The following is a 12114-nucleotide window of genomic DNA, read 5'->3' on the forward strand; positions in this document are numbered from 1 at the left end:
AAAAGCGTGAAGAGTGATTTAATGGGGGAAAACAAGAGAGGGAAACTTTAGAAAGAGTCTGGTCCAGCCAAGAAAAGCATGTAGAATTGAATTAAGGTACAGGGAACACAACCGAGCACAAGTAGAGAGGAGCAGGGGTGCAAAGAGAAAGAGGAGGACCATTACCTTTCTTACATTAGCCGTTACATCCCTTGGCGACTGTTGAGGGGTAAAAAGGGAAGAAACATCACAGGGTCGGAGGAAGGATTAGGATAATTGGAAAGGACTGTGAATGGGAGAGCAGCTTCACTAGTGGCCCGTGTATATTTGCAAATACTATTGCTTTTAGACAAATGGAGCAGCAGGTGGGGCCTCTTTGAAACATGTTGATGAATATAAAGTTTCATTTTTTTGTTCGTGGGCCGAGAAAGTAAGTGCTTCTGACAGAATATCGGCACAAGTATAAAAAATTAGAAACTCATTGTTGGAGATAACTATTGATTTGATTTAAAAAAAAAAAAAAAAAACTAGCCCTCCTTCGTGTACACAACCTACTGACATCAGCATGACATTTATCAACCACCATTTCACCGTAAATCTGCAGAGCAGAACATTTAGTGGTAGACATTTTTGGCCCAAGAGCAGAGCTATTTTATCACTTCATCAGTGACATTTAGGGTTCTCGAAAGGCTCCAAAAAAAATGTATATTTACCTTTCAACGTCTATGTGCAGCTTCGATTCTCTTCCTTTTCCCATTGCCCTGTCGCCATCATTCTTCCTGTTCTGTCGCTGGTCCGCATCAATCACAAACTGCCACAATGGTCTGTGACGGCTCACCAACAGGTCTGACACATGTCCTGCAACCCAGGGTAGCTTGGCTTGGCTTGGGTTGCTTGGCTCAACCAGCGGGCCGACAAAACACATCTGGACCCCAAATTACACAGCATTGGCATTCCAAAGCTGAAATTCCAATAGGGATTGGAGTTATGTGCCAGTTGATTCCATGTGTCACATACTGTAATTATGAGACAGACATCAAATGCAGCACATTAAATAACTTTGCTCCAATGTGTCAACAATCTACATTGTTGTATTTTAACGCTGGCAAAAAATATAACAATAATAACTTTAAGTATCTGTTTAGATCAAACCAACCACAATATAATAAAGGGATTTTGCGTTACAACAAATTCCAAACTTAATGTAAATGATTGTTAAACATTCTTATTCCGAAAGGTATTAATCAAAATGACTGAACTTAGTTTTAAACGTATCCTTAAACACAGTGCCATTTCTCAGGGCGTAAATTAAATCCATTAAATTACGAGTGTCAAATTAAATATTGTTATTCAACATTAACTTATGACTGGTTGTCGTGAGTTATTTTTTTAAATGATTTTTCGTGTCTCATTGTTGCGTTTTCATAAACACGACGGACATTAGCAGCAGCACTTACGGAAAGTAAGCTAACTCACGAGTGATGAGCGGGATGAGGGGGACAAAAAACGGCGAAGTCCACGTCCTTCTGCGTATTGTCTTTTAGTTTCGTAGTTTTGGGTTTGATACCGACTTGAGAACTTCTAAATTGCGGCTTGTATATTTGGAATTTCTGTATTTTGCTACATAACGCCTTTTGCCAAGCAACAAGATCAGGCAGGTGCTTCGCCAGCAGTTAATCACAGGAAATGGACGAAGAACTTCCGGGAAAGTTACAAAAAAAACAATAATCATAATATATATATTTTTTAAGTTAAAATGATGTTTACTATTTTCCACACTGAATTTCGTTTTTTTAAATACTTTGAGGTGGAAGAAATGTGATGGTAATGTTTTGCCCATCTTCGCGTATAATGACGTCATTCAGCCATCGACTCTTCTGCTGCTGTATGGATAGATAGACAGATTTGTAACCAATTAGTCAACTAGCTAGTGAGTTAACTTTACTATTTCATATTGACGTTTTAAGATCAAGGTTAACTAATATTATACAAAAGAAACGAGACTGGTAAGACAGTCATTTGCAGAATAAGAAAGTCTATCCAGACAAAATAGGTTGACAAGTTCTTGCATGCATATTGCTTGCTAACCATCATCAGTGTGGTTAAGGAACCAACCAACACGGTCAAACTACACTATGGCACATTTTTAAAATGAAAATGAGCCGCAAATACATCCAGCCGCAGAAGTCGAGCAAGTGCTTACATGTGTCGGCTCACTTTTAACTCTCTTTTGCTCACACACACTTGATCTACTTAGATCTCCCACATCTAACTACCACTTAACCTCACTTTCTCTCCTCACCCATCTGCTCACCCCCCCCCCCCCTTCAGCTCTCAATCCATCATCCAGCTGCGCTCTGTGTAATGACTCTATAGTCATGAACAACATTAATCCACACCATGTCCAAATGCATACACACTCACTCGTGATCAGAAAATCTTTTACTTTGTTCGGAATCCAATCTCGGCCTACTTCACCGCTACATCTGCCTCTCCAAGTGTTGTTTCGCTCCTCCGCTGTCCCTTTTTCAGGCGTGACATTTCTCGTCTTGAGTGGTCTTATCATCTTGGGCCTTTTATTTGACTCCAGCTTTGAACTTGTGTCCTCTTCATGTACCACACGGACTCCGTGTGAGAAAATAGTCTTGAAGTGACGCACGGTTATGAAGAGGTGCTCGCTGAGAGACACATTTTGTCAATATGTTGCTGCAAAAAAAAAAAACCCAATGAGGTCAAACACGAGATGACACAAGGAGAGTTTATAAATCTAAAACCTTATGGCATACATATTTTCTGCATCTGTGTTGCAGGAGAAAGGAGGCAAGGGTGTGTTCGTGTTGATGAATGTGCACGCGTGGGACCTCCCTTGGAGAAGTGGAGTAGAAAGACGCCTGCTGGAAAACAATAAATCCTCTATTAAGGAATATATAGCATGTTTTGACTCAAATTTTCCCCTCGGCCCTGTGACTCGACTTGTGTGTGTTGTCTCTCCAGTGAATTGTGGCCTGTTGGTTTGGCTCCTCTGAACAACCGCATGGGCCAATATTGAGTAAAATTGCACAATTGAAAATGACATCGAAAAGGGTGAGCGCCGAGCATTTCCTGTCGACATTAAGTGGCAAAATGGCCGCCGCTAAAACAGATGAAAACAAGTCGATTTTTCGTCTTAATTCATATACATAATATTAAACAAAATATTGCGTTTGGTTGGTTGAGTGGGGCAACTGCTCAAGGCTGGGTGACGTTCTCGGCGAGGAACTGTCAGATGCTCAGGGCATTTTGAGCAGGTGCAAAATCGTAGTTCAGCCTCGAAATGCATCAGTCCTGGAACTTTTCTGACAGGCCTTGTATATTCTTCTCACACAATTTCTCAACACCCCTTAATAAAGTTGGACATTTGTTTCAAATAAGTATTGCAAAAACGCCATTAAAAGCCAAAGAGATTCCCAAATTTGACAAAGTACTGTGTGACTTTAGAGACTTCTATTTTGTCGAATTGTGTTTTTTTGCACCACCTCTGGGAAATTCAACTTAAGAGGTCCCGCTCTGATCTGCGATGTTGCAAAACGCAGTTTGCCGCTTAAATAGATGGCTCCCAAAATGTATTCCTGGCTCAGAACCCCTAGCGAGATCTTGGTAAACAACTTGAGCATAATTTGGCCATCAAACTGGGCTGCATGCACGAAGAAAGAAACAAAGCCAAAGTGAAAAACACAATCTCCTCGGGGAGGTAATTAAAGTGTCCTATGTGATTAGCCATGTCACGTCAAGGAGGCTAGCGTGAGTTCTTCCTCGGCTGCTGTTGTGCGTACTGTACTGCGCATGCCTGTGGTGCTCCGGCCTGGGCCTCAGATCAACGTTGGTGGCGAAGGAGAGGTGTTGGGAGACCCTGGTGGAAGGGGGCAGGGCGGGGGGGGAGACAGAGAGGAAAGATGCTGGGCTACAAGTGGACACAATGTGTAATGGCAGTTCCAGCTGAGAAAACACATGCACCCGAGGAACACTAAAACCTGAGGGGTGAAAAATATGCGAGGCCTGCCGATAGGTCAGATTCCCCCACCGTATCTAATTCGATTTTACAAACTGTAAGAAAACACGCTGCTGTCTGAGCAGTAAAGCAAATATTTCAATTTTTTACACTTTTGCTGTTTTCACCAATGACTCAAAACGGTCTTTTCCCATCTGCTTCTTACAAAGTGTATGTCCATAAATACTGGCTGGGGGAGATTATTTACTCAAATGCAGAAGTGGTTCCCAGAGTTTATTGAGCCAAGGCTCATATTTACGTGCATATGAAATCGCACAGCACACTTGTCATACAAATATTGACAGAATTTTTTTCTAATTTGTCCTGCAACGGTGGTTCCAAATCGCTGCAGTGAACGACTTCACATTTTTATAATCGGGATGATAGTCAAGTCCCCTTACCATTAATCAATGACATCAGTGACAATGTAAAGTATTATTTCTGTCCATTGATGATGAAACCAAGACAAATTGTCCCTACCAGAAGCCCTTGCTTACTGCATTCCATGCATCTGCTCATTCAGTTTCATGTTTCTCATAATACAATAGAAAAGTTGCCTAAACATGCCATTATTTGAAGTTGCATGTACGTATATTTCCCATCTAAAAGATTTTCTCATCTCTCAGGAAAGGCACTTTTTTCTTTTTTGTCATAAATTGCACTCAACGCTGCTGATGAGCTGCTTACTTCAATTGCATGCAGCTTCAAGAGAGTTAAAATATTTGATGTTGAGGTAGAGATCAAGCGCAAGGCCACTAAAAAATAAATTAAAAATCACTCTTGGTGGTTCGTGCAAAGCAAATCAGGCGACTCGAACAGCATAGAAAGATGCTTTTTGGAGTGTGAGTTTCGTTCTGTCCAGTTGTTAATATCCATCCGTATTTGCACGCATGCTTGGAGGCAGCCAGGCAAACTAGCTGCAGCGGGACTTGGTGCGCGCCTGGTGGTCCACGCAGTCACGTCTGGCAAAGACATTAGAACGGGGAGTCCCATAGACAGCGCTCACTTCTCTAAATAAACATTAGTCTTAAAAAGTTTGGCCCCGCGACCTCGGCGTGATCGCGTTTCACTCTGGATACAGTCCATTTTTATCGCGAGGTTTGCCTACTTTTGCAAACACACGCACACAACACAAAAAAAAGATTAGATGTCAATTTAAACAAAGTTTTGTTTTCACAAAAGTCTAACGATAACATTGATATATTTTATTGACGTGAATTGATGTGCGATTTATTATGACACAATTGGATAAACAGACATTTCGATTCGCAACTAATTAGGTCATAAAAAATAAATATTACGTAAATGTTTTATCAATGAGGCGCTCATTTTTGCTTCTAATTAATATTGCATATTTAATACTAATATTTAAGTAAATTTACATTTTTTTCCCCACATCGTGTTGGCCTCATGTCCGCGTAAGGTCAACGCGAAAGTGCGGTTAAATACACGTATACCGTGTCACACACGCGCACGCGCGCACGCACACCATGTAGCAGCTGCACCTCTCTAAATCAAAAGTGACCAGAAGTCCAAAAACGTGTCAGTGATCCGAATTCAATTCGTTACAAATGACGCGCATGTTGACTAAATATGTTCTCAATAACCGCTTCGTTAAATCATTAAATTGATCTCAGCATCCCAAAATAGACCAGGTCCTCCAATCCTATTTTTGTTCATTGAAAATAATTACACTCCCGCGTGAATATTTCGATATTCCACGTGCTGTGTATGTTTGTTTTTGCTTTCCAAATTTGTCTCCTTTGTAGAAATAGCGATTTTCTTTTGTAATTTCCTTACTGTACTGTAAGAAAACCTGTAGCATACACAAAAACATATAAATAAAATGACATAATATTAATCAAGAGGGGGAAAACATTTTTTTTTTCGTACAAGAACATGTCTGCCTCGTAGAATTAATCACCTCGCTGCTAATATTGAGCAAGTCCTATAGTGTCCTCCTCGTCTTTTATTTTTCCAACTGCAGGTGTTCTCTTCACTCGATGTGTCTTCCAAAGTTCATATTATGTTCTGGCACACGGGGGAGTTGACTGTCCTGAAGATTTATTTACACAATCTAAATTAATTAAGCGCAGGATTCCTTTGTGTGGTGCAAAAACACCGAGGCTGCTGCAAAGGGGGGGCGCCGAGCATTGCATGGTGGTGCATGGTAGGAGAGGCCAGGGGTGCAGGGAGTGATTTATCGACGCCGGCCTTGGCTCGATCGCTTCTCGTCCTCGGCCAAGGAGCCACTCAGACCCATCCAACATCCATTCCTCTGTGCAACAATGTCCGCTGCGCACTTTTGTTAGCCATGCACCTAAAAAGGCGCAATTTATGTTTTAATTCCATTTACTAATGGAGATCACTCCGTGTCACCCCACGCAGGGTGACGTACAAAAAAAACCTGGTCTCGTCACATTAATAAATATAGCTGCACCTTCTAATGCGCTAAAAATTGATTTTCCCTTTGCAGCGATAATGATGCTTGACACACATCAAAATATAGGTATCGATTTAAGAATGTGGTTATTATAGTGATTCCACCCTGCCTCCCTTTTGTAATCAATTAGGGGGAACCAAAATATTAGCTTTCAGCAGAAACATGTTTGAGTAGGAAAATACCTCTCACGATGCTTGAAATTATTTTAGAGGCAATATTATTAAATCTCATTGTGGTACATATATTATATTAATATTTAGATAGAAAAAAAATCCATTTGATTAAAAAATAAAGCAATCCTATCGACATCACGCATTCTTTGTGGTGTCAATACACACACACGTTGCCCTTGTGTCCTTCAAGTCTAAGGAAGATGCGTATCGATCAGGTGTCCGAGTCTATTGACAAGGTGGTGAAAGAATTGGGCATAATGATTTTAGTTAAGACCCCTCCTGTCACACGCTCTAAAATATAAACACATTTCATGATAAATCTTTATAAATATTTAAATAACAAAAACATGACAATGCATTTTTGCCAACCGCGCATATGGAAGCGGTTAGGCTAAGGAGGGAAGGGGGTGAAAAAAAAGTATAAACGCACTTGGAGTCATTTGGCTGTCACGTCACGCATCACTCGTGGCTATTCTTTGAGACAACGTCACGCAAAATGACGAGTGCGGTGGTGACGAAATCAAGACAATGTCGGTCTCTCTCCGGTGCGCGTGGGTGGTCCCGGTAGTCAAACATAAGCGTGCAGTTGAAGTCGAAACAAAATCAAAAATCAAAATTAAAGGGAAGATGTTCGCCGGGTGTGCTAGTTGTTTGTTGTGGTGTCTTCTTTTTTTGTGAGCAAGAAGAACATGGGTCTATTTTTTGCTTGCCGTAGCCTGTAATCTTGTAAATCTAAATGAGACGCCATTCAATTGTGTGCTCGCTCCCCTGTTTCATGCAGAGATTCTAATGGACTGATGGTGCGTCTGCATGACAGCCATGCAGCAGCCTGTTGGGGAGTTTTACGCAAGCCATTCTTAATGCATGGGGGTCCCTAAATTTGGGCTGGGGGTCTTGGATTCGGGTAATTTTTGGTGGGGTTGAAAGATTTGTTTCTTGGAATTCTCTCTATGAATTCACAGTAAACAGTAAATTCAATTTTTAAAAATGATTAACAAGCTTTTTCTGTATTGATAGGTGTATGCATTTTGCATTAAATGTGTTTTCAGCAGAATGTATGACTTGTATGGTTATAAATAAAATAATCAAAATAACTAAATAAAAATGTCCCATGAAGGAAATGAAACACCAGAGATGCTGTTTTATATTAAAAAAAAATCTGCCAAAAAAGTAATTAAGTAACAAAAAAGAACTGCTTCAGAGACCTGACAGGGAATTCGATAGCCGTTCATCAGGGGTAATTTGAAATTGCACCAGCTATATAGCACCATTGAGTTTATTAAACGTAAGTATAGGTTCAATATCACACAACCAACCATTTGCTTCCTGCATGTCTGGTGCTATTGGATAATGGGTTGTTTTATACAGCACCACGGTGCTAAAAATAGAAGGGCTGCATACAATATATCGAAAAAAATATATCCTCAACCCGATAATGGCCTGAACGATATGCGGTATCGCAAAATGAATTGAATGCGTTTCTGACTTGCAACCTTTAATGCGCATCGCAATTCAATGGGTGAACAGTATCTAGGGGCATCACTAACTAAATAGAATTATATATATATATATATGATTCTTTTTAGTTCTTTATGTCATTTCTTACGTTACATATTAAACACCACGATGATATCATCAATATTGAACACCCACATATTAAATAATACCGCAAAATGCATTTGGGCACTATGTAGGGCCTTTATTATTATTATTATTATTATTATTATTATTATTATTATTATTATTATTGCTGTTGCTTTTTTAAGAGTGAGTTACACATTCTATTTTGAGGCTGACCATGAGCGAAATAAAACAAAGATTCTGTCGTTAAAAATTCCACAAATGCTCATAATTAAATGATCATGTAGCAATAATGATCAAAAGTGTTTTCTTTTTTATTCTGTTTTATTTTTTACCTTGTTTTAATAAAAGAGCAGATTTGCTTTTTTTTTTATACATCACACTAAATTGTTTTTAATTTTACGATATACATAAGATCAGCAAAATACACCATATCAAAAACGTGTGTTATCTTCGGGACAGCACTTTTGTTTGGAGGAGAAGAGGATACAAAATGAAACGCTTCTCATTGGTCCATTTTACTCATCAGAATTGTTCCTGGACTAAAGAAGCATGTGTTGGTTTTCGTTTCAAAGCTTTTGAAAAGCGCCGCTGTTGCGCCACAGGACAGACAAGACGGATCATCCCTTCCACGCCTTTCATCCGCAATAATCACGTGTCAAAACACCCGCAAACTAATTTGCCCGTACATTTGCGCACAAAGAGCCTCCTCGCATGCATACAGGCTCCTTCTGTCCACAAACATGCTCCGCTCAAAAAAGACCACTGGGCCTGTTTTGGGGGTCCCCCACTGCTTCTTTTCATCCGTGTTTCGAGACAACGCCGCTCGAATGAAAGAACATTGCTTTTCAGGGCTCCTATATACGTGTGTGGCTGCTCCGGGCCTGCCAAAGGGGGACCCCTCGCTGTGCGGGCATTGAGTCTCCCCTGGCCGGGGGTCCACGCTGACAACGTCAACAAACGCTGGATTAGGAGCCCCAATGAAAATGCTGCTACAAATTAGCAACGAAAGCCCCCTTAATTCGCTCCACAAAATCTAAAGCGCTTATAGGGATATTGTCCACTTTCAATTACAAACCACCAAGTTTTGCTCAGTATGGAGTTTAAGGCCCTTTAGCAAAAGGGTCTCTCTCTCTCTTTTTTTTTTTTTGTAAAGCAAGAAACACAAATGAATGCTGGCCCCTACACCCATTGATGTTTTTGACATATTTAAATGAAATGTGTATATAAATGAACGCCCCCTCCCTTCCACCTCACAATTCACCAGAAAATTACATTAACGTTCTTCTAATGAAAGGATTAAAAGTAGATTCTTCCTTCTTTTCAAATGCACAAACATTTATTATTTTTGTCATTACAACCAAAAAAATGACCTATATGAACACTTGTCTTTTTTTCTATTGGCAACACATGACAAACTCGTATGTGAAATACAACCGTGGAACAAGTTTGAATGGGGGTAATGTGCTTTTTTTTTTTTTTAGACCAACAACTTTTTTTTTAAATCTGCTGTTTTGCTTTTCTGTTTAAAACCTGAGTTGTCTGTCTCGTGTGCCACCACGCTATTTAAAAGCAGAAAATATGTAAAAATGTTAACCCCCGGGACACGTTTAACTTAACTGTTAATTTGCTTATAACACAAAATGGAGGCCGTGTTAAGGCCTATTTGGACGGATCATTATTGTTTCCCAAATGCACCTATTTACAAAGCATAAATAAACCTTCTTAAGGAGCCAAAGCACAATACTTACTTTTCCCCCATCAATAATGTTCAGCCTACCTTCACATAGGAGCACACCACTTTTGGCTTTTTATTAATAAAAATATGTTCAGTTCAGGGGCATTTTTTTTTTCTTCAGAAAGGGCAAGTGTTCAAGTTTTTGCTGGGGAAAGTCTGCCCGTGTGGACCGGGCTGTAACAAGTCTTGCGCCAGGCTCAAGTGGTTGGAAGCGGAGGCCAAAGCCGGGCTGAGCATGGCCAGGATGTGCGCCTGCCCACCCGGTTGCGCGCTGTACGTCGACGCGGCGGAGTTGGCCGCACCGATGATGTTGTCGATGGAGAAGGACGGTCGACTCGGCGCGCTCGAGTCCGTCTTGACAGGCGCCAGGGACGGGTAGAAGGGCTTCCTCAGGTCGGGCAAGGGAGGTGGCGCCGCGGGGAAGATGGGCGAGGGCAAGGTGCACGGCGCGTTGGGGAACGGGAAGGAGCCGCCCGCGTGCGGGTGGTGGTGCGGGTGGTACGGGCTGTGCGCGGCGTGGAAGTTCTGTAGCTGAAGTCCGTAGCTGTATCCGTACGGGCTGTATCCGAACCCGGGGAGAAAGCCCCCGGCGTCCCGCAGAATCTCGTTGCCCTGGTTCCTCTTGAAGCGCTTCCTCCTGCGCAAGAAGCTCCCGTTGTCGAACATGTCCGCCGAGTCCGGGTCCAGCGTCCAGTAGTTGCCCTTCCCGGGGTTACCGGGCTCCCGCGGGATTTTTACGAAGCAATCGTTGAGGGAGAGGTTGTGCCGGATGGAGTTCTGCCAGGCGGGGAACTTCTCGCGGTAGTAGGGGAACCTGTTGCTGATGAACTCGCAGATCTCGCTGAGGGTCAGCCGCTTCTTGGGGCTCTGCAGGATGGCCATGGTGATGAGCGCGATGTAGGAGTAAGGGGGCTTCACCAAAGCGCTTTTCCTCGCCTTATCGCCCACCAGGACCGACTCGGACTCGGCGCCGAGCCCCATCTGCTCGGCCGGGCAGTCGGAGCTGCTCAGACCCGGCGAGGACGCCCCTTCCTCTGCGTTCTGCGAGTAATTATCATCGGAGTCCAGGTTGAAGTCGTGGTGCAGGTACTTGCCGTCCTTCCCGACGGACAGGTCCCCCCCGACCACGTCAATGTCCACATCATCGGACAATGCAGAGCTGTCGGACATATCCGTCCCTAAAGTCATCCTTCTTGTGCACCCCCAACCCCTCCTCTCCTCCTTGAGAGCCCACCGACACTTTAGAACCGCACCAGAACTTGGCTGCACCCGTGTCGTCCAGCAGCCAACGCACGCATGGTTCTAGAAAGGACGAAAACAAGTTGGACCTGCAGCCTTTGGCGTCTCCCGGAGCTCTGGGGACGCGAGTGTCAACCAGAAGGAAACTTCTGCTCGGCTCTCTCTCCTTCCCTCTCGCTCTCTCTTTTTCCAGGCGTACAAGTCAATCACAGATCATCGATCTTCCTCTGATCCACGATTGCCCTCCCTTAACACTGTTGTTGTTTTTCAAAGTTATTTAAGAATATAACATTTTGAAATTTTAAGGAAGGTATATGTAGGGATCCAACCAAAGAGCCACACTAGCTCCCTCTGCTTCCTTTACGCATTTATAGGAGCACCCTGGTCACGTGATCACTGACGCACATAGAGGAACTGGGCCAAATTTACATATCATAACTTGACATTGATATTTTAATGTTCATTTGAACGCGCATGACGAGAAACGAAGAGTCGGACACGGAGTGATTTTGTTTTTTCGTTTCTGACTAGTCCCAATGTGTTATTGATTGTAGTGAAGTGTATTTTTGTTCGTAACCTTTTCTATGATAAATGTAATTAAACCGAATGATAAGACGCGTGTTAGCAACACAAGCATTTGAATTTGTTCAATGTATTTTGTATTATTTTACTTTAGTATTAATAGATTTTTTAACGGATGTTTAATGTAGTTGCAATTAGAAAATATTGGTTATTTCAGATTTGATGTGAATTATTTTGTGAACCAAAATACTCAAAGTTTATTATTATTATTATTATTATTATTATTATTATTATTATTATTATTATTATTATTATTATTATTATTATTATTATTATTGTTGCGACTGGTCTGGTGTCACTAACTAAATCAGTTTATCATTATTCATTTCTGTCGCTTGAATTAATACTGAAA

At 41.8% G+C, this 12114-nt stretch overlaps 1 protein-coding gene across 1 annotated transcript; it reads right to left on the reverse strand.

Moving 5' to 3' along the window:
- Nucleotides 1-9509: 9509 nt before the first annotated feature.
- Nucleotides 9510-11537, reverse strand: foxd2 (forkhead box D2). Its single transcript, XM_037248763.1, has one exon. It carries the CDS (start codon nucleotides 11127-11129, stop codon nucleotides 10059-10061), a length of 1071 nt encoding a protein of 356 aa, XP_037104658.1. The 5' UTR covers nucleotides 11130-11537; the 3' UTR covers nucleotides 9510-10058.
- Nucleotides 11538-12114: the final 577 nt, after the last annotated feature.

Source organism: Syngnathus acus, chromosome 4, assembly GCF_901709675.1.
Source record: "Syngnathus acus chromosome 4, fSynAcu1.2, whole genome shotgun sequence".
NCBI classification, from domain to species: Eukaryota; Metazoa; Chordata; class Actinopteri; order Syngnathiformes; family Syngnathidae; genus Syngnathus; species Syngnathus acus.